Raw genomic sequence first — 23,444 nt, 5'->3', positions numbered from 1 at the left:
TGAAAGGAAATTAAAGAAATCAGATTACAAGCGAGTATTTTTAACATACCCCCCCCCCATCTATGATTTAAATAACCAAAGCTATGTTTTAAGAAGTGAATATTTCTTTTTATCCAAGACACATTTCAGATTACTGGCTCATGTGACGTCATAACATTATAATAAAGTTTCACAAAGCAAAAAAACATGAAATAGTAAAAATGTAACTTTGTTAAAGCTAATATTTCTTTAGTGTAACACTAGCATCTTAAAATACTAACAAAACAATGAAAAAAAGATTTAATAGGCAAATCAAGTATCTAATCATGTTGAAATGTAAGACAACTCTCGCACTCTCTCTCAAAAATGTAATATATATTGGTTTGGCAAATAAATTCATTCGGTTTATGCGTATACTAAGCATAAACCGAATGAATGCTGCTTCACCTGTTCGCTATTGTTGCGACAGGCGAAAAACGCTATTGCACAGTTGAAAGGCGACATTTCACATAACCTTTTAGTGAATTTTCATTCGGCCTACTTCAGTTGTGTGTGTAACATATTTTTAGAAATGGAAGGAAATAACGTACATTACCGGCATATTTTGCTTTTTTATTTCAAAAAAGGCAAACGAGCTGCAGAGGCCCATAAAAAAATATGCAGCGTATATGGGGATGGTGCCTTAACAGAACACGTATGCCAAAAGTGGTTTGCCAAATTCCATTCTGGAGATTTCGACATCAGTGATGCACCGATCGTTCGACCGAAGTTGATTTGAGTGTTGTGAAGGATATTCTAGACAAAAATCCGTCACAAACAGTGCGGGAGATTGCTGCAGTACTGAACACATCCCATACAAGTGTTGAAAACCAAAGCTGGGATATGTTTCAAAACTCAATGTTTAGGTGCTGCATGAATTGACTGGAGCCAATATGACTACTCTCATATCCATATCCCGCTGTGACATCACCAAGAAAACAACCCATTTTTGAAGCTGATGATTACAGGAGATGAAAAATGGGTCATGGAAGATAACGTGCTACGTAAAAGATCATGGGGGCACAAGAGCAAACTGCCACAAACAACCTCAAAAGCGAGATTGCAACCAAAGAAAATCATGGGGATTATAAAGGTGTTGTCCACCACGAGGTGTTACTGTCAGGCAGAATGAGTGATTGATTCAACTGTCTATTGCTCACAGTTAACGCGACTGGCACGTGCAATTAGCACAAAACGTCCTGAATTGGCAAATCAGAAAGGAGTTGTCTTTCACCACGACAATGCCATATCCCACACATCGTTAACAATCCGGAGTAAATTGTTACGTCTTGGCTGGGACCGCATGCTTTGTTTACATCTGCTCTCTCACTTTTGTGTTTGTGTTTTTTTTTGTGACTTTTTACCCTTCAATATGGCTCCCAAATGTAAGGCAGACTCTTCCGATGGCAGTGTGTCGAAGAAAAGGAAAGCCATTACATTAGAAGTGAAATTAGACATTATTAAAAGGGCAAAAAAGGGAGAAATGCCAACGAACATCAGCCGTGCATTGAACTTAAGTCGTACCGCAGTCGGGACTATTATCAAGGATAAAGTTTGCATCCTTAAACACGTGAAAGGATTGGCGTCCATGAAATCGACCGTGATTACGAAAAAACATAGTAGGCTCATGATTGAGATGGAAAGGCTTCTTGTTCTGTGGCTAGAAGACCAGCATCAATGCTGTATCCCAATTAGCCTCATGTTAATTCAAGAAAAGGCGAAAAGATTGTTTGAGGCATTAAAAAGTGAAAGGGGGAAAACGAGTGCAGGAAGAGCTTAAAGCTAGTTTAAGGCTCCAGGCAATTTACATAACCTTAAGATGCAAGGTGAAGCTCCTTCCATTAAGTCAGTCTCTCCCTCCTTGCAAAACCCCTTCCAGTGTGCAAGCCAACCACAGGATAAAAGGTAAAGAATTGTTTTAATTTTTTTTTGTTTTAATCACCTGTACAGAATGTACAGTTTCATTTGTCATTTTGGGGATTGTTCTCATTTTTATGTTTGTTTTTTTATTGGTTTCATTTTTGTCATTTTTCTGAACTATACAGTAATTATGTTCTCCCTTTCAATTTTCTATGGCCTAGTTCTGTTTCTTGATATATACGTATGACTTTAGGGTGTTTTAGGTTAGGTAAGTAACTTAGGCTATGGTAATTCCAACTCGCATCGAAAATCGCCTTACGTCGCTCCATAGGAACAGATCTCTGACGTAACTCGAGAACCCCCCTGTATACCAGCTGCTTGTATTTTTACATGCTTAGAAAAAGTGGAAGAATGGTGGTGGCTAGTTTGCTGAAGTAGATATACGAGAAAGTGACTAAAAAGTGTTAATCACAATGTCCTCTTATGAACAGCATCAAGTAATCCTAAGAATGTTCAATACTATTTAGGTTTATGCTGAACCACCACAAATGTCAGAAAAGTATTGGGTGGATTTTGGATTTATACAGTGTTAGTTGTGCTTGAGAAGTAGCATTTTGAACAAATAGGAAACCAAATTTTTTGTAGGCTAAGGAACTGGAGCTATAAATGTTATGTGCTTGAATCAAGAAAGACTAGAAGGTAGTAGTAGTTAGCCCAAAAAGAGTAATACTGACGAGAAATCTGAATATTTTCAAAAGTTAACGGGATGAAGTGAGGTCTTTATAAGAAATAAGGACTGTTTTTCACTAATTATCCTCCACTGTAAAACAGTAAGGAGATCAGTGATTAAGACTGGTTATTGGAAGATCTTTGAGCTTCAAGCTCTTTCCTTTCTTCATTCAAACCTTGTTGTGATCAAAGAAGAACAGGAATGAAGTGCACTGTCAACAAAAAAGCCAAGAATAGGGTTTGCAGTAGTGAGAAGGTCATTAATGTATATGGAAGAAAAGCACAGAGCCAAGTGGTACCCCAGTACTGAGAGAAACCTACAGAGAGGGACTATTAATCAGAAAGACGATCCAAACAAAGTACAGAATGAACAATAAAAATGGTAGCTTGGTAGAAGGCCTTATGTCATGCACAATGAAATGTCCTGGAAATGTCAAGAACAGCTACACAAGTTTTGCAAACCTTTCCGTGGTACACATTCTATACAAATGTGGACAAGATTGACTATAAAATTCTGCTATGAAATGAGAATAGTAGAATCCATACTGATCACTAATCAATTGGTCAAGCCTCCAGGTGAAACTTTACAGAATACATTATGCGTAATAAGGAAGCAACATCTGACAAAAAAAGTAGTTCCCAAATTTACCAGGGGTAATGTAAACACCAAATGCACAGAATTTGCATATCATGCAACTTAACAGGAGGGTTTAAAAAGATGGACAAGGGATTTTTCCTTTCATTCTGGTTGTTAATACAGTCCAAAGTGATGGCACTAACCATGCTCCAACATGCTTTGCTCATGAAACTGTACTTCCTAAACAAATGTTGATGAGGTCCACTATCTCTATGTGCTCTGCAATGAACGATTAGTCGTTTTGAAGCTACTGCTGTTGTGGAGCACACCATGAATAACAGCACTAGTTCCTGCAGTGTATGAACATCCATGAAGACATATGGATGTTCCTTACACAACTATCTAGAAAATTCTATGGAAGATTCTGCATTTCTACCCATTCAAGATAACCCTGACACAAGAGTTACGCCCACAGGACTTTGAAAGTCGACTGACATTCACTTTAACATTCCTTGCTCGAGTGGAGTTAGATGCTGTGTGGCATTGGATGATTTTGTGGAGAGATGAGGCTCACTTTCACTTGAACAGAGCTGTGAATACCCACAGCTGCTGCCAGAAATTCCTTTGCATTCATCCAAAGAATCTGTCTGGTGCAGGTTTACAGCTTCATTTATCATTGGGCCAGTCTTATTTGAGGCCATTCACCAGTCGGGTCCTGTGACCTACTCAGTTACTGCTAAGAGGTATTGCAATATGATAAACAATTTTGTTGTGCCACAGCTACAGTAGCGCATATGCATGGATTCAGCACTTGCATGCAGGATGGGATTCCTCCACACACTGGTCGATCTATTCTGCTGCTGAATACACTGTGCAAAGGATGCAGTTTGCAGCATACTGAAAGGGCAGCACATTGAACAGTACAGCCTGTGAATACATAATGGAAATGAATAAAAATGTGTTATTTATTCTTGTATCACTTTTCTCCTTATTACACACACAGAAAAATTACTAAATCCACATTTGGTATAATGTACAGTGCCCCTAGTTGGAACTACTACTATTTTTTTTTTTCTCTCTCAGATATCGCTTCTGCATGACTTGCAATGTATTTCTACAAAGTGTTGCAGCATTTGGATCATTGGGTGGCACTCCACAAGGTCTCTTAAGCAGGGTTACTTTAATTCTGATCACCGTGTGTGTGTGTGTGTAAAATAGGAGAATAATAGCCATGGAGGGGTGAATTGGACAATCGGTACAAAGAAAAATAACCATGGGAGAATAATTTTGGTGAATGTGAGAGGATAGGAAAGCAACATGCTTTAGAAAAGCAGAACTGTTAAAGAGCCTTTAGTATGGTATATATCCAAGACAGGACAGGACCCACTGTCCATCAGGATGTGGAAGTTGATGAGTGTGAATTATTAAATTGCAAGAGCTGCATTCGAACAAAGCAGTAGGACTGGATGAATGTACATGCGAGATAATTAGCAGTGAGTCTGACTTGGTTTTTCAACTTGAGTATCAGAGTTCCTAATGAGTGCAAAGAAACCAAGGTAATTCCATTATACAAGAGAAAACTAGGAGAGGAGCAACCAATATATATTATATATGATATAACTGACTGACTTGGCTGAGACCATACCTGGCAGTTGTGGGTATCCATAGCTCTGTTCAGGTGAAAGTGAGCTTCATTTCTCCATAAAATCATCCACAGCCAGGAAGCGTCTAACTCCACTCAGCTAGTTGTGGGGTTTATTTAAAACAAAATAATGTTTGTATTTTTATCTCTCAGTTTATAGTCATTTTTTTTTTATCTGTTTTTTTTTTTTTTTTTCAAAAAATATATATATCACTCTACCACAAATAAAAGGGCACAAGGCAACCAACCTATAGCAAATGAATGCAATGTATTGGTTGGACTCAAGAGTGAAGTAACCTTTTGATATTCTTCTGAAAGAGTTGGAAGTTGTAATCCTTGGGATATACTGTTGTGTCCCATTTTACGATCTTTATTCTATTTTATAATTTCCTCTTATCTATGTTCTTCTATTATCTACGCACGAGATATCACCATATCTTACTAATACTTAAGTTATTTCTCCCCTTAGTACCCCTAGTATTTGCATTTATACTGCGCCTTTTGGGATATTTAGTTTAAGATATTATATACAAAAACAAGGAGAAAGAGCTCAAATATGTCTGAAAGTGTAACTATGTTGCAGTCGTGACACTTTATCTCGTTTCTTAACATTAATTTCCCGCGTGAATAGGTTCGTATTTTTTCAAGTGGTGCATTGGACAACAATCTCAGACAACTCTTTTATCATTGAACAAAGGTTTATTAAATTCCTTAACATGGTACAATTCAATTTTTGTGATTACTCAATTTAATGCTAAACTAAATACTTACAAACTAACATTAGCTTATTACAAGTAATTAGGCTATGATCCTATAATGAGTATTACGATCATGCCGCCATAACAATTCAACACCTAAATTCACTTGACATGGACAAATAAGATTAATTCACACTCTAACTATTCAAACTTATGTAGATTAACCAAACCCTTTTCTGCACTAACACACAACTATGGCATTTTAACTATCCAATACATTACAAGAGACATGCAAAATTCTCAGGACACTTAATTTTTCACATAACATTAACACTAGCCAGCTTACTTTTAATATATTCTGTCAGATACTAAAGTCCTAGTATAAATTTTCCTTGGTCACTTCAACAGTTCCATATTAGAATAATGATACTTATCACAGACAAATTTTAGTTAACATTAGATATGTTTTACAGTACCTTTCTTTCTTGGGTTTTTCATATGGACCTTTACCTTCTTCTGATTGAACTATCTTGATATAACCTCACCGATAATCTGCTTCTCCTACATTCTTTTTGGAATTGAACTAGGCTTACGCTGGCTTAACTTTTCGTAACTCCGAACACACTTTGAATCATCTATATATCGGCTGTGCAACTCGCCACGTGGACATCGATTTCATTACTTCTTTCCCCTTCTCGCAGTTGTCACTGAAGTCGAAACACAAAGAATGTTTCCTTTTCTTTGACTTTATGGTATTCTTCACTTCTTATATAGGAAATACGGAATCAAAATCCCGCTCACTTTCGTTTCCATGTTGTGACGTGGAGATATAACCCCTATTTCGCCACTCAGGAAAACACCGTGAAATCCCTATGAAAGAGCTCGCGAAGGACTCTCCTGGAACAGAATCAAAACCAAAACCAAAAAAGCCTCGTGGGGGGGGGGGTTTCCAACCCTTTTATACCTGTTCTCCTAACGGCACTTTTTCTAACTTCTTTTCTCTGCCCCCCTACTTGTTTTTACTTCACCGACCAATTAGGGTGGCGTTTTTCTGCCAAACGTCCTTTGATCGGCGAGCCTGTGACGATGTCTCAATCTGGGAATCGGCCCTGAGCGACAGTCTGTTGTTTTTTCTTTTGCTAGCCTCTAATTTTATCCCCTTTCCAAAATTTTTCTATGAACTTACTTAATAACTTAATCTCTAGCCTCTCACATACCATTTCTTATGACTAATCCCTTTCTGTCTTATTTATTTAACTTTTCTCATTTAAATCATATCACAATATTAATATATTCTTTCTTTTGTTAGTTAGTTTAACAAAACTTTTATTTTTTTATATATTTTATTGGATGCAAGAATCTTTCTTTTTCTTTTAATTAATTCAACTATTATCTTTTATGCAGGGTTTTTAATTTATTTTATTTATTCTTATGTTACACCATGATAGCTGAGAATTCTATATTCTCAAGATATCAGGTGTAACAATACTTCATGAGAAAGGCTGTTTCACAGAACTGAGGTAAATGAAAAAAGACAACTGGAAGCAACAGGTTCAGTAAGTCTGCAGTTCAACTGGAAAAGGATCTGAACTACTGCTGCTGCTTATGTTCTTGTAGGTTTAGAAGAAATGAGAGACAGTGGATGCTAATTCTGCTGAACAGTGTCCATGGAAATATTTAGTAAAAGAGAAAATGCAGAAACACCACTGATGAGAGAGTGACTGTAGAGGCTGTAAGAAAGAGGAATCATCAATCAACTAAGCCACTCTCTTCTGAACTGCATCAAGAATTTTTTGAGAGATCTTATGTGTACCATCCCCAAATGTGAGATCAGCATTCAAAAGTTGGGTAAATTTGAGATATGTAGAGATTAAGCAATTGGACAGGAGGGACGTAATGTCTTGAGTTAAAATGTATGCAAAGTTTTCTGGAAGCTGAAGATGTTACAGAACTAATGTGATTATGCCAGGAAAGACTAGGATTAAGTCAGTCTAAGAAGAGATTTAGTCTCGAATGTTAACATGAAGAAGAAAAAGACATAGACACTAAAATATCAATTTGACACTAAACTTTGTCAAAGTAAATGGCATAATAAATATATTTAAGCAATCCATAGTACAAAAACACACTAGAATCAGGCTATATAATGTCCTGTCAAAACCAACTCAACTATATGGAAGTGAAACATGGACCACGAAAAGGAAAGATGAAAAACGAATTCAAACAGCAGAAATGAAGTTCCTCAGAAAAACAGCTGGATATACTAAGTGGGACCACAAAACAAATGAAGAAATCTTACAATCCCTGAAAATAAAACCAATAAATTACTACATAAGACAGTATAAACAAAAATGGCTAGAACATTTAAATCGAATGGACAACAGCAGACTACCAAAAATATTATACAGATACAAAATAAGTGGAAAAAGAAGAATCGGAAGACCAAGAAAGAGATGGCATGAGACCGTAATAGGCCACTTGGCCTAAATTCCTTGTTAGGAAGAAGAAGATGTTAACATGAACATATTGACTCAAGTCTTTTTTGTGATAAAAAAAAAAAAAAAAAACTGGTAAAATTATGCTTTAGAAGTATTGAGGGTGGCTATGTTGTTGCTGCCCCACTGAATGAAGGCATGACGATCAACGTTTCGGGCATTTATTGTAGATGATCTTAAAGCCTGAGATGGCTGAAAACTGTGACTTTTGAGTAAGAAAAGTGGAGCGTGCTATCATTAGCAAAAGTGTCAACAGGGTTTGAGATCTGTGAAAGCAGGTCATTTATATATAGAGAAAAAGATGGATGAACACCTGAATTAACAGGAAAATCCAATCACAAAGAGAGGAAGGTAGATGACTCAAGAAGTATCGATTATTCATTAATGTTCAAGAGGGTCATTTAGATACACATCCAGAGGTGGGCAGTAGTGCCCTGATACTCTAGAGCAGCGCTTCCCAAACTGTGGGCCGCAGCCCCCTTGGGGGCCATAGGTTTTCTTGAGGGGGGCCGTGAAATAATGAAAACAAATTTAAAATGTTTTAAGACTAAGTAGATTTTTTTTTTATTTTAAAAGAAATGTATTTAACTTTTATTATTTATTATTTCTTTTTTGTTATTTTTTATATTTTAATGGAAAAATTCACACATTGATATTGGTTCACAAACTTTGCTTCCTGCGTATTTCGGCGCTTAATGAATATTAGTAAATATTGCTTATTTCATTTCAAAGCAGTGATTAATTGTATTTACTTCGAATGCTCTCCAGGGAAGCTCCAAATCTTCCTGTCCCTTTCATCACACGCGTTCGTAATCAGGGACTGTTGATATTGACTTTATATACATATCAAAACTCGTTTTATATTATCACTGTCATCCGAGCTAGTTTTCTGTTACCAATAAAAGTTTTGCATATACTTCACACATGCAAAAAAGCTTAAACAAGTTCATGTGGGGAGATAGTAACTCACTTGCAGTGGTAAACAACATGCCCTCCCAACAGCCACTACACTGCAGAGGCAATAAAAACAAGTACTTTTATTATGCCACTGAATAAGGTATGAGGAGTCTGTGTAATATATTTCTCAACAAATAGTGCAATTAGAGACAACTGGGATAAAAACACACTAATTAATGAATCACATGTCCTCTCATATACAGAAACTATGCTGTATAGACTGAAACAAAACCATATGTTGCATAGACAAACACAGCATCTAACTAAAAACTATTGTTATTAATTACATGTGTGTGAGTTCGATTTCCCAATGCAACAATAAAATTCAACCGAACGTGTTCAAATTTGTAAAAGTGTTAAAACTAAGTAATATATATATATATGTATATATATATATAATGAATGTTATGGCAGTTTCACATATGGAATTCGGTTGAAGAGAGTTAGCATTTCAACTCAATTCTCAGCTATGCTTTTATCTTTCGGTTGCGCGATTTTTTGTTAATACCGCACCAATCATATGCACGTTTTAATAGCCTGCCTTTGCTGTCTGTTTCGCGTTAGGCTTAATTACCGTAAAGGGAGAAAAGTTACAAAAGAGAAAAATGTTCCTGGTCCGGGGATTCCCTTATTCAGTTAATATTCACTAATTTCATGTTATCAGTCTGTGGTGTGCCAGTATCGGTAAGTGGTGATATTATTTGATCTATTCTACATTAAAATATTTAACCCTGAGATGGATAAGTGGCTGATAAAAAATAAAAAAAAATCCCGCGAACAATCAGAAGAAGCAGAAACAGACAAAAAAAAAGGACAGTATTTCATATTTTACCAGAACAGCCTGCATCGTCTTCAGAACCAAACGGTAAGAGGCAAAAAATGTAATATATGCATTTCATTTTTGCAATATTCGCTGTGTATGTTTTGTACTGAATATAAATACAATAAATATTATAATTACATATCTCTCTATTACGATTTTTTTCGAGGGGGGGGGCCGTGCAATATTTAAATTTTGCAAAGGGGGCCCTGACATCCAGAAGTTTGGGAAGCACTGCTCTAGAGGACAGCACATGGCTATGTTAACATGTTCATGCTGAACACCAGACAAACTGTATAGTGTCATACGTGTCTGTGGGAAGGACACATGACAAATCATTATGTGCTTGTCATGTATATTTATTTATTTTTATATATATTTCTTTATTTTCAAAAAATAACATTCCTAGTGAAGAACACCATACTAAAACAACTCCCTGTCCATTCAGAGGTTGATGTTTTTCATGTTCCTCCCTATTTTCAGTCTGTAATTTTATTGCTGATTTTCATGCCAAACATGTTATAGCAATCGGTCGATTTAATTAAGGAATTCTGCAAACCTGTACCAGAGTTATTTAAGAGCATATCATCATCTGCATCAAGTAAGGATCTAAGTTTAGCATCTCCAATTTTAATATAAGGTTTATATTCATGTCCTGTACAACCCTTGAGGGTACATGTCAGGAATTTGATGATGATGATGATGGTTTATGTTGCTTTCCTCCATGTGATCCACATAGATGGTAAGAGTCGAGACAGGTGCACCAATCTTACACCTGATTTTACATTACCTTCTTGTACCTTTTTCCATTCTAAATACTGAATTACAACTTAAATACAAGTTATGTTGCTCTATGAAATATCCTTTACGCCACATAATGAAGCACTTTATACAGCTTTTCTTTTGGTTGGTACTTTGCTCCAGATCTACAAACTTAAAATTCAAATAATTTTCTTAACCTCTTCTCAAGTATGCTTACATTAATCTTACTTGGATCGTCTGAGCGGTTAGTTGAGTGATTATGTGCTCCGCAACCATATGCCTGGGAAAGGAGTGTCCTGCGTTCAATTCTCGTCTTGACGTGAGGAGCTTAAGGATCTTTCTCAGACATAGCCAAGTTAGCCGGTCTTGGGCATGGAACTGCAGGGTTTTTCTCCTCAGTTTATTTGGGATTTTTCCTCCCACAAAGCAGGCAAACAGGTCTTAAGAACACAACGCCTCACAGACGATTACACATGGTTGAGCATGGGAGTAACAACTCCACCTCGTAGTGAGTTATGAAACCCAAAAAAGGGAGGCCAAGGTGCTGTAGTGCCAAATAAGAAGAAGAAGAAGAATCTTACTTGGATCATCATCATCAAATTCTTGACATGTACCCTCAAGGAGTATACAGGATATTATGATATTACTACATGAAGAGCTTACATCATTATAAACTTCCTATCAACAATTTTCCTCCAAATCAATCTGTTATCTGTCATGACTCCCACATTATCAGATCTTATATTTCAGTCTTCTAAGGCACTTTTTACTGTATCAATCCACCTATATCTTGGTCTTCCTCTGGGTCTTTTTCCTGCCAACCTGGCATAGAACACTTCTTTTGCTAATCTTTCCTCTCCCATTCTGTTTAAGTGACCATATCACCTGAGATTAGCTCTGCTAACACATTCCTGGATACTAACAATGTCAAGTCCTTTTCCAATATCCTCGTTTTTAACAATATTGCCATTGATGCCATCTGTTTAATGCCCCTAATCTTTCTCAGGACTATCATATCTATGGTCTCTGGTCAAGTGTTTTATATCTAACCCAGCTCTCAGATCCATAAGTTAAAATTGGTTTGAACACTGTCTTTGAACACAGCTAATTTACTGTTTTTACTACTTTCTCTCTTATTCCATATAAATTTATTCAGTTGACTTTCTACCATACAAGCTTTGTTCATTGTGTTGTCTATTTCCATATTCAATTTATCATCTACACTAAAAATCATGCCTAAGTAGCTGAAATGTTTTACTTGTTCTACAAATTCTCCATTCACAATGCAGTTGATATATTCAATGCTTCTCCCTATTTTCATTGTCTTGTTATTGCTGACCTTCATACCATATATATTGCAACAGTTATTCAATTTAGTCAGGGAATCTTGCAGACTTGTACTGGATTTATTTAAAAGTATAAGATCATCTGCATAAAGTAGGGCTGAGATTAACTTCTCCATTTTTGATATCAGTTTTAATACTGCTCTCCTTTATAATGTGATCCATATAGATAATGAATAACAGAGTTAATATCAAACCAACTTCCTGTACTTCCTTCAATACTAATTCCATGAACTAGACTTCACCAAATCTAGTCAGAAAAGCTAGTCACTTCTGAGAAAATGGGGGGGGGGGGGAGAACCGACAACATACAAACCACTGGAGGTAACTCCTGATCAAATGGTTAATCGTTTACTGAAAACCTCCAAGATAAGTCCCAGCTCTACCAGGAAAATAACTGTGTAATCTTCCAATAGAAAAAATCTGAAGAGAGCCTCCGAGCTTCTTGAACTTGTACAGCCAGTTTCCCTTGAAGAGGTGCAGGAAGCCTTAAAAGTCACCAAGAATGGCAACGTTGCAGGAGTGGACGGTATCCTCTCTGAGTTTCTAAAACATCTCGCCAACGAGATCAAGCACGACTGGCCGCCCTTTTCTCAAATATTATAACAACTGGAAAACCACCAAAACTGTGTCAGGAAGCCAAAATAATTGCTGCAGCCAAACCAGGGAAAGATCCAAATAATGTCAAAAATCTACGGCCTATCTCTTTACTTTGCTCCACCTTTAAGCTCTTTGAACGAATTCTCCTTAAGAGAATTTCACACTCATCGAAAGAGCACTTCCAATTGAACAAGCTGGTTTCTGGCTGGGAAGAAGTTGCTGTGACCAGGTCCTGACACAGATTGTAGCAGGCTTCCAGAAGAAACTTAAATCCGGCGTTACTTTCATCGACACCTAACATCAGCTTATGACACAGTCTGGATCAGGGGCCACCTCCTAAAGCTAAGCAATATCATAAGGTGAAAAACAACTTTCCAGCTTTTTGAATCCGTTCTATCCAACAGAAAGATCCAGGTCCATATTGGTGGAAAAAAGAGCAGGCCCAGATTCCTCCACAATGGTCTTCCACAGGGCTCTGTGTTGTCCCCTTTACTATTTAACATCTACATGTCTGACTTACCATATACTAGCTCAAGCAAATATGTATATGCTGATGATCTTGTTACCTTACAAAAGTCTACCTCCTTTGCCAACCTGGAAACAACCTTGAACATAGACCTTAACATCCTGGAGGTGTACTTCAAGCAGTGGTACCTGAAGCCAAACTGAAGCAAACAACAAAAAGTGTGTCCACAACATTCCACCTGAAAATGCAGAGGCAATCAACACCTCAACCTCTCTTTCTGTAACAAAATGGTAGAATATGAGCCTCACCCGAAATACCTTGGAGTGAGCCTGGACAGAAGCCTAACCTATAAAAGGCACATGACCAACCTGTCCAACAAAATTAAAATGAGAAATAATATCATCTCAAGGCTTGCCTGAACAACCTGGGGTTGTGGTGCTGATGTCTTAAGGTCATCTGCACTAGCCCTCACATTCTCTGCAGCAGAATACTGTGCCCATCTGGGAAAGAAGTGCGCACACTAACATTATAGACGCCCAGCTAAACTCTACCATGCACACAATTAGTGGGACACTGAGAGGCACCCCTCTCCCCTGGCTGCCTGTCCTATCTAATATTGCTCCACCAAATATACAGAGAAGACAAGCCTTGATTAAAGTATTTAATAAAGTAATGAGCAACCTGCTCCAGCACCACTCTCATAAATCCACCTAGTATTCACCCAAAATCACGAAACCCTTTCTGGTCCATGAACAAACTCTCTTCAGCTGCCTTACCATCAACACCTGACATGTGGAGAGAGCAATGGTGCAACAATCTTCCAACAAATGGTTTCCTGGTTGAAGATCCCTGTGCTGCGCAGCCTGGTTTTGCCCTTCCTAAGAAGATTTGGTCATTATCAACAGGATCAGAACTAACTAGGGCAGATGTGGTTACCTACTACATAAATGGAGACTATCAGACTACCCTTATTGTGACTATTCCTGTGTGGCCCAGACAATCACTCATATTGTGAATGACTGCCCAAAGTGCCAATTTCATGGTGGTGGCCTCCAGGACATCCACACAGTGACAGATTAGGCCATGGATTGGCTTTCTCATCTGGACATTGACCTGTAGCTGCTTTTGCCATAAGAATAAATAAATAAAAATACTAATTGTAGCCTTACAATTCAAATAAATATTAAGTATTGCTTGATATAATGCCCCATTTTGAGTAGCTTTTCTCTTGGCACCTTGTCATATGCCTTTTGCAGGTCAACAAAACTTTTAACAAAAATACAGATCTTTGTTATATTCCCACGATTTCTCAACTATTTTGTCACAAAGTAAAAATTTCATCCTGATAGCCTCTATTTAGCCTGAATCCAGCTTGTTCTTCAACAAGCTTCCCTTCCACAATCCTTCTCAACCGTTTCTCAAGTGTACTTCCATAAATCATCTTTCCAGGAACACTCAGTAGAGAAATACTGCCATAATTTTTGCATTCAGTTTTATTTTCCTTTTTATATATGGGTACTATAAGAGCTCTACTCCAATCAACCTGAATTCATCCCTCTGTCCAGGTTTTCTGAACTATGTGTTGCAGCCATTCAAGACTTTTATACCTCCATACTTGAGCATTTCTGGTTGAATATCTCCAGCTGCCTTTCCACATTTTAGGCATTTGATAGCATCATCTACTTCAAGTATGGATACGTATTCCTAATTGCATGCCTGTTGAGCATCTTCTACCACCATGCTGTCACTGCTCACTTCATTTAGCAATATTTCAAAGTAATTGCTCCATATATCAAGAATATCTTTATTCTCAGTTTTTATATCCCCTTTATAATCTCTAATTCCTTTTTACAATACTCCTTCCTCCATTTCTGAGTTTTCTGAATAGACTTCAGAATATTTTACCACCTTCCTGATATTTATTTTCTATGTTCTTGGCAAAGTCTTGTGTTTACACAGTGTTTAGCTTTTGTACATTTGTCTTTGTATTTTCTAAGAGCACAAGCTGACTTATTCACCAGGAACTTTTTGATATGCTTTCTTCTTTTCCTTCACTGCCTCTAACTCTCTAACTTCCTGTATCCACCATGAAATTCTGATTTTTCTATCCTTGCAGACAACCTCATCACATGCCTCTCTGGCTGAATCAATGTTTTCTTCAGGGCTTGCCAACGAATCTCCAAGATTTGGTTCCTGTTCTCAAACTCTCATTTTTTCTTGAATAATGTTTGTGTATTTTAGTCTACAGTTCACATCTGAGAGCTGCTCAACTTTTTCGCTTTAAAACTTTCTTACATGTTCTTCTTTTCAATATGAAATTTAATTTTATCCTGCTCAAGACTAAATGATGATCACTTCCAATTTCAAATCCTCTGTACACTTTGGTGTCCTGCACCAGGGAGGAAACATCATTATCGACAATAACATAGTCAATGAGACCTTTATTATTCCATGCCTCTTCTCTCCATGTTAATTTGTGCACATTTGTATGTTAGAACATGGTGTTAGTAATAACCAGTCCATGTCCTGAGTAGAAATCCAACAGGTATTTGCCATTATTATTAGCTTTGCTCTTTTCTCCAAATTTTCCCCTAACATTTTTGTATGTCTGACAATCACATAGTAGAACCTTCTCTGGGACCATAGGCACAAATAAGTCTCATTGTCCAGTTCCCCTCTACTAGATATTGCTTGCCATTCAAGAAGATTAGCCTCATATTTAGTGCTGAATAACTATAGCTACTCCTTCTTTTCCCTGATTGTTATTGCCTAAATATAACATTTTGTATTTATTGCTTAGAAAGATCTTAACACTGTCTTTTTTTGTTTCAGTCCCCTATTATATCGATCTGGCACTTATCCAATTTCTCAATCAACTCCATTTCTTTGCCAATGAGGCTTTTTATGTTGATAGTACCGATCTTGAACTCTGGTGATGTTGATTTGGGGTGTGTTTCAGGATTTGTTCCAATAACTGACATTTTGTTGTTTGTCCTGGTTCCCTGGTGCAGACAACGTTGAACCTTGTTTAACTGGGAACATTCACAGTAGGGAAATCACTGTGCAATTCTCACACTTTTATTCCCATTTTTTTTATAAATGGGCACTCTGAGAGCTCTACTCCAGTCACCTAGAACTGAACCATTTGACCATGCTTTCTAAATTATGCAGAATAGCCATTATTATTTAACTTTAATATTATACTCACATTATAAAAGAATGCAGCATTAAATCTTATATCAAAATTCCAGATAACTGAAATATAAAAAAAGCAGAAATGAAAAGTATAGAAATAGATAGGAATATGGAAAACATAAAACATCAACTACATTCTCAATGTTAAAAGGTTCTCCATTATATTTAGTGTGAGAATATAAAAGGAAACTTATAATTTTGGCCATATGAAATGAATGTGCTATGCAGTGCTTAGCAGATGCATTTCAAGCAACCAAAATGCACCAACTTAGAAACTGATAAATGCATGTGGATGGAAGAGAGATATTTATAGAATCTTTTTGCATTGTAACCATTGGACAGGAGGATTTGAATAAAGGTAAATTCGGCTGTACGGGATGCTTGGGTGGAACAGAGGTTGGAGGATATTGACAAGGGTTTTGATGATACCATATTGTTGAGGAGGTATGATGGGAAAGTTTATGTCTGGATCTACATAAGAAAAAGTCCATTGGGGAGAAATGTGATACGAGTATCTAAAAAAGGCAAGTTGCTACTATTTTATTTTTCAATAGTAAACTGGATTTTGAGGTGCTGACTGTTGAGGTGAAAGAGGAAAGAAATCATCCAAGTACCACAAACTTTTGATGAATAACGAAGAGCAGTGTATGGTACTGTCATCATCAAAGCTATGAAAAGGAAGAAATTAGTGCAAGAAGATCACTGATCTATAGGAGAAAGAGTAAGTTAAAGCACAGAACCATGGAGTATATTGGCATTGATAGAAATATGACAAGAGGGAACCATCCATCCATCAATGATATGCAATGAATGATCAGAGAGAAAGCTATCAAATGCAATTGGAATTTCAAGCGTGACTACATGAGATTATCCAAATCTCATGTAAATGTTGTAAAATGGCGATAACAAATCAATCAAAGGGTCTCTAGGTAGTGAAGAAGCTGGTTGTTGATAATCTCCTCCATCACTTTTGAGAATACCGAAGTGAGGAATGAGTCTGACAGATGACTTTTTATCTCCCTTTTAGGAATAGGTTGGATAAAATCCATGCTGTACAGGTGTCAAGTATGTAAAAGTGATACAGGATAGATGATGGGAACACAAGTTCTCAGTACAACTAAAAGGATACAGTCTTGGTCAGAGGACTTATTAGTATCAAAAGGCCGAGTATTTTTCTAATGTCTTAAAGACAAAAGATCAGAAGTGGCAAACTGAGTGTGGTTTGATGAATAAGTAGGAGATTTGCCTTGGTCATCTAAATGAAAAAGTGTTTCCACCTCTCTATCAACCTGATAGAACTGCCAAAGTTCTATCAGGTTGATAGAGAGGTGGAAACAGAGTAGGGCATAAGTTTTGCCTAACAGCAAAACATAAGGCATAAGTTTTGCCTAAATTGGGAAGACAAGGTCAGCTTTCTGATTTGCTGATGATTTTTTTTGCAGATGTTATGAGGTGTAGTGTAAGCTGTCTGAGAAACTGGAGTCTTTAACTTGAGCTACTGAGTGTATGCTGCATTTTTTGGACTGTTTTTGAACATCTGCTAGAAAAGCAAGACTTTGATAAGAGTCGGTAATTTTGAGAGGAATGGGTATAAAGGTGCTCATCCCAGCAAGAATAGTATCTGTTATTAGATCAGAGCAAGTGCTTAGATCAGGAGAATAGAAGCAATAATCAGCCCATGGAAAAGAGATATAGAAATTCTGAAGATCACCCAAATTATGCTGGCTTAGTTGTCATAGTGGTTATCATATTCACTCATCAACATATTGCAGGTTCAAATCCCACTATGGGAATGGGTATTTATGTCTGTGTTTAGGTGGAAGATAAATCTGTCTGGTGCGAGACCACCACCCTACTTATTGGAGACCTGAAGTGGTTTAAAATAAGTTTCACATTTGATCTCTTTCTCAATTATGTAAAAATAAATAAAAAATATATAAAATAAATAAAAAGTAATAGGTTTACAACCTCCTTTTTTTATGATTGGGGTCACAAAAATTGCCATCAATATAGTACCATAAGAGATGAGGATGAGAAAATGTCTATCTGTAGCAAAAAAAAAAAAAAAAGTACAAGGTATGGTCAGAGCTGTCAAGAGGACAGTGGATTAAGAAAAATATTAAGGATGTTCGAAGAACGATGAGGATGTCTGGAATTCTCTAGCCAGGTTAACAATTTGCATTAGTTGATTACTGAGACCAAACAATTCAGCTTCTCTTCCAATCTGGTCTATGAAGTCAGAGAGCCAGCTGGAATTGTAGATGTTGAATTCTAAAAGGAAGATTATCCCACTGTTTAGGTAATTTGAGTGCATGTGATTAACATTCAGAGAGAGATAATCAAAAAAAAAGGCAGCATAGTCATCAGAATTTGGAGAGCAGCAGATGAAGGCAACAAGAGACAAGAAAATCTTGCCGGAGCAGATCATATAAAGAAGATTAGAGGTTTGAGGGGCTTTGATATGAAATATCAGGTCAGACAAAAGTGTGTGTTTTCCGTTCCTTCCCTTCTTTTTGGAAGGCATCATGAATGATGTACTGTGAAAGTTTAGGTGAGCTGTAGTCATAGAAGATGCCTGTTGGGGTTCAGTGATGAATAACAGTTCTGGTTTAGGTATTTGTATAGGTGGTGCACATTCGATGATGTTGGAAGTCTTTATGAAGTTTTTTTCCCTTTTTATGTGGAGTTTTATTTATTTATTTTATAAGTTTTTGTTGTGTTTTTAAAAATTTTTTGATGGTTTTTATGGGAGATTTAACCACAACAATACTAGTTTTTTAAGCTGTTTTTCATGTTAGTGGAATACTGGGAAAATTTACAGAGTAGAACAACACATAGTAGAGATGAAAGACTGAACACAATTCTCACACAGGAAGTAGGCAGATTCCAATCCAAGTATGGCCTTCAGTGTCCCCTGCAAGCTACTATACTCTGACACTTTCCATGCACAACCTGGCTGAGTAAGAAGCAGCAGGATTATTCACCAGCTGATGAGGAAGCCTCCCAAAGTATTACGAAGAAGTTAGGTCCTATACTATCTGACAGATGACCAGTGAAGATGGCTTTTACTACCGCACCCCCGAATGGAGAAGGCACTGGCTTCATAACTGAATCATTAAGATGTAAAGCTTGTCCAATAAGGCCGCTTGCACTGCAAGTAAGAAGAAATAGAACAGAAACTATAGATCTACTACCTAGAGATATAGTTGGTATTTCTTCTTCTTCCAACTGAGCTCATAAAAGCCTTATCTGTGAAAATTGACCATTCCACAGGAAGGTGGAATAGTTAATTTCCAATTTGTGATGGTCAATGACAAGTTGGAGAGGCTATATATTGCATGCCACCAATCCATTAATGGCCCAATTCTTATGTCAAAGCTAGTTTTGATACTGCTTCTTAATTTATTAATGAATAAGTAAAAAAGAAATCATAACTATCAAAACCACTCCATTGTTGTTTTGGTTACATTCAATGTTTATTCTGATTACTAAACAAGAGAAAAATGTACACTGCTATATCATCAGCTCACAAATTTCTTAATGGAACACAGAGAAATCAGCTTTGAACATAACCACACTATACAAATAGCTGCCATCTATCAATCTGCATTGTTTCAGTTAAGTTTCCTTCTCATTATATCTGGACTGAGTACTGACATGCTTGTAGCAAATGTCACTGGCCGGGTCATAGATAATACTTCCATTCTTCAACCAACAAACCATGAGTTTAAATCTGAATGTGGTTGTGGATATTTGTGAATGTCTTTGGATGATGGATGAATTTCGTCACTTGCTGTAAGACCACACTACTCAATTGGTGACTTGAAAAATTCAATGTTTGCCCACAGTATTATGTTCAATAGATTTACACCTTTTTCATGGGTGAGATTTGCATCAAAGAAAAAAAAAATCAATTTGTGCTCTAAAGAAAATAGTTTAAAACCAGTGAAATATTTGAACACAATGTATTCTATCTTTTATATCAGGATAAATGTGCATGTATATAAATAAAAAGAAAGGAATCACCAACCTCCAAATTAACAACATAACGGATTAATTTGGAGAAAAATTTTCAATTGGAAGTCAGTAATGATGTATCTTTTCATGTAGTACTATCATAATATCCTGTATATCCCCTGAGAGTACATTTTAAGAATTTAATGATGATATATATAAAAACCTATATGTAAATATATACATATATATATTACCTGTATCTAAAAAACCCATTGTAATTCCTGTAATAGCTGTACATGCCATCAGTGCTCCTAGATCTGTACAAAATGGCATTATAACCACACCAATGGCAGTTGCCAATAAACTCAAAAATAGAAGAAACTGTCGATTATACCTATCAAAGAGCATGCCACCTAGAAAAATAAATCAATGCTATGGTTAATAAAGTAATAACTTCACTACAACATCGAGTTTAAAATCTTCATTTAAGATCTTAAAAGCTTTACTGTAAATTCATAATTATGTTATGAATCATCAGAGAAACAGGGATAAATCATGTTAGGATATATTTAAATGAGAAACTTTTGGCAGAACATTGGTTCATACATTTGTGTATATATATATATATATATATATATATATATATATATATATATAGTATTTAATTCAAACATTTGAAAAAATAAATTGAAAGCTAATATGAAGTCTTACAGAATCAACATATGGTTCGAACTCATATTTCTCAACTTGATGTTCCACAAATGTAGGACAGAGGAGAACCATATATCTGTGGCTTGGTGCAAGAAGTACCAATGCCAATTTTTATCAAGCTAACCAATGTCAAGGTGGGCATTTCTTGTACAAAAACATGTTTTATAAAATACAGACAATGGCATGTAATTATGCCATTTATTTCGATGTCAGTTATATTTTGGTATCAGCATTTCTAGCAATGAAAATATATAAGTTCAAAAAATCAATACAATGCCATCAAATCAATCAATAAAAATCAATACAAAGTCAATTTGGTCAAAACTTGATATTGGCACTTCTTGCATCAAGCCACAGATATATATGTATATATATATATATATATATATATATATGCAAGGCATTTAAGGGTCAAAGCTAGATAACTAACTTTGACTATCCATATTCATGTGGATAGTTTGAGTCTCCCATGGTGAGTCTTTGGACTTCATGGAGGTGCCCGTACAATAATAATAATCTAAGTGTAAGCATGCAAAGTATCTTCACTACTAGGGTACTTGTATATAGAGGCTAGTGACTTCACATTAACTGCCTCAGTATCCTGTGATACAAAGCACACATGCTTTAAAGTGTGTATAATGATATGCATGATAGGAAGGGCCACTGCCCAGACTGGTTTTGACCACTATTGAGTTCTCATCCATGGCAGCCACATCCAGAAGAGATATCCAGGTTGAAGTAATGCAGAAGTCATATATTTCCAATATATTTCAAAAGATGTAACACCTTATTATTAAAATAATCTGGATTAGAGCTGGTTGTCAAAAATGTTTTTTCACTTGGTTATAAATTACGTTAAAGATACATACCAAGAAATTATATTATTGTTTAATCCTTTATCCCAGTCTAAGCAAACTAAGTTTGGTATCTCTTCTCGGTCTGGCTCCCAATTACGAGACCTCAATAAAGGTTAAAATCTGAGTGGGTAGTGCCCCTTTCCATAATGCATAACATTATACATACAGACTACAAAACTTTTAGCTGAATGCTATATTCTTGTTTTGTGTAGTATTTAATGCTATCTCTCAGAAATAAATTTATGAGTCAGAGAGTGAAAGATATATACACTTAAACCTCTTTTTACGCGATAGATACATTCCTAAAAATTACGCATAAATAGAATTCACGTAAAAAGAACTACTGACTCCATAGAAAAATTGAAGATTGGTTCCAAACCTGAAATATAAGCAAAATAATGAAAAAAACAAACATTAAATTCGTTAGGATCATAAGATTTTTATTTACATTTCATGGAGAACACACATACATATAATGAATTTTAATAACTTTTAAAAAAAAAAAAAACTTCATTTCAGTTGTTTGCTAAGGATTCTATAAAAAAATTATGTTATTTGCTATCAGTTTCTGACAGTAAACGCGAAAGCTTTCATTTTCATGAGACTGTAATATCACTAGAACTACTAGATATGGTATTATCGTCATCGACTTCCACCTCAACTTGTGGAATTCTTCTTGTCATGTCTTGAACAAAAGTACCACTGGTTGTTTCAGTAGTTTTAGGCATGAACTCAGTTATTAATCGCTGTGTTGATGCTTTAGATAAGTCGCGATATAATTCTCTGTATGAAGACATTAACAACTTAAGCTCACATGAAAACTTCCCAGCACGTTCTTCATTTGGATCATGCCGAGCAAAATAATTGCCTAAATTACTGGCCAGTTTAAGACCTTCTTTAATTATATCAGCAGTAAAAGTAGGATTATCTTGATCATTATCATTAACTCTTCGCTTTCAGGAGTCTCAGAAACAATCTCCACTATTTCGTCTTCGCTAAGAGGTTTATCAATTAACAATTCTTCGATATCTGCCGACGTGAGATCATCGAATCCTTATCTGCCAATTTCACATGCCAAACTTATTATATTGAGGAATTCTGCAGTATGATTGAAGGGAACAGGAGCATTCTCTTCAACACATGCAGGCCAAATAGCTTTCCAGCATGCATTCTAGTTTCTGGTCTCAATTCAGATAACAACAATCGAACCTGATCAATACAATCCATAATTGAAATTTTTTTCCGCACATTCATAACTGACAGTGTTTCATCATCATTTAGCTTGTTCAAAACGTACTGAAATGTTCGTCTGACCTAATATGTTTTAAAATTCGCAATTATCTAGAGGTTGTGGCAATAATGTGGTATTGGGCAGCAGAAAAAAAAAAAATTGCACATTTGGGTGTTCTATGGCAGGATGACCGGGTGCATTTTCAAGAATCAAAATCACTTTAAATTCGAGACCCTTGTCATTCAAATAGCATCTAACTTCTGGCACAAAATGTTTGTGGAACCACTCAGTGAAAATATCAATGGTCACCCAAGCTTTTTTGTTGGCCAACCAATGAACTGGCAATTTTTGAAAATCTACGCCTTTCACTGGCCATGGGCTTAATGATCGATTTATGAGCAATGGTTTTAACATCCAATCTCCTAAAGCGTTCAAACAAAATAGGAGTGTTATGTGATACTTTACTGCTTTGAACCCATTAACAGTTTTTTGCATTTTTGATACGTAAATTCTGTTTGGCATTTTT

At 36.2% G+C, this 23,444-nt stretch overlaps 1 protein-coding gene across 1 annotated transcript in view; it reads right to left on the bottom strand.

The window, feature by feature from the left end:
* The window catches only part of LOC150108057 (uncharacterized), an 83,714-nt gene that overhangs the window by 2,659 nt on the left and 57,611 nt on the right, over positions 1 to 23,444 (bottom strand). Inside the window, exon 4 of the mRNA XM_090415876.1 lies at positions 20,374 to 20,532. Within this exon, the coding sequence (XP_090272002.1) occupies positions 20,374 to 20,532 (159 nt within the window). The remainder of the gene's footprint in view (positions 1 to 20,373; positions 20,533 to 23,444) is intronic.

Source organism: Typopeltis vanoorti, chromosome 3 (assembly GCF_054136105.1).
Source record: "Typopeltis vanoorti isolate ZY-2024b chromosome 3, IOZ_Tvanoo_1.0, whole genome shotgun sequence".
Lineage (NCBI taxonomy): Eukaryota > Metazoa > Arthropoda > Arachnida > Uropygi > Thelyphonidae > Typopeltis > Typopeltis vanoorti.
Note: the sequence above shows the minus strand (reverse complement) of the source record. Positions and strands in the feature narration are given on the sequence as shown.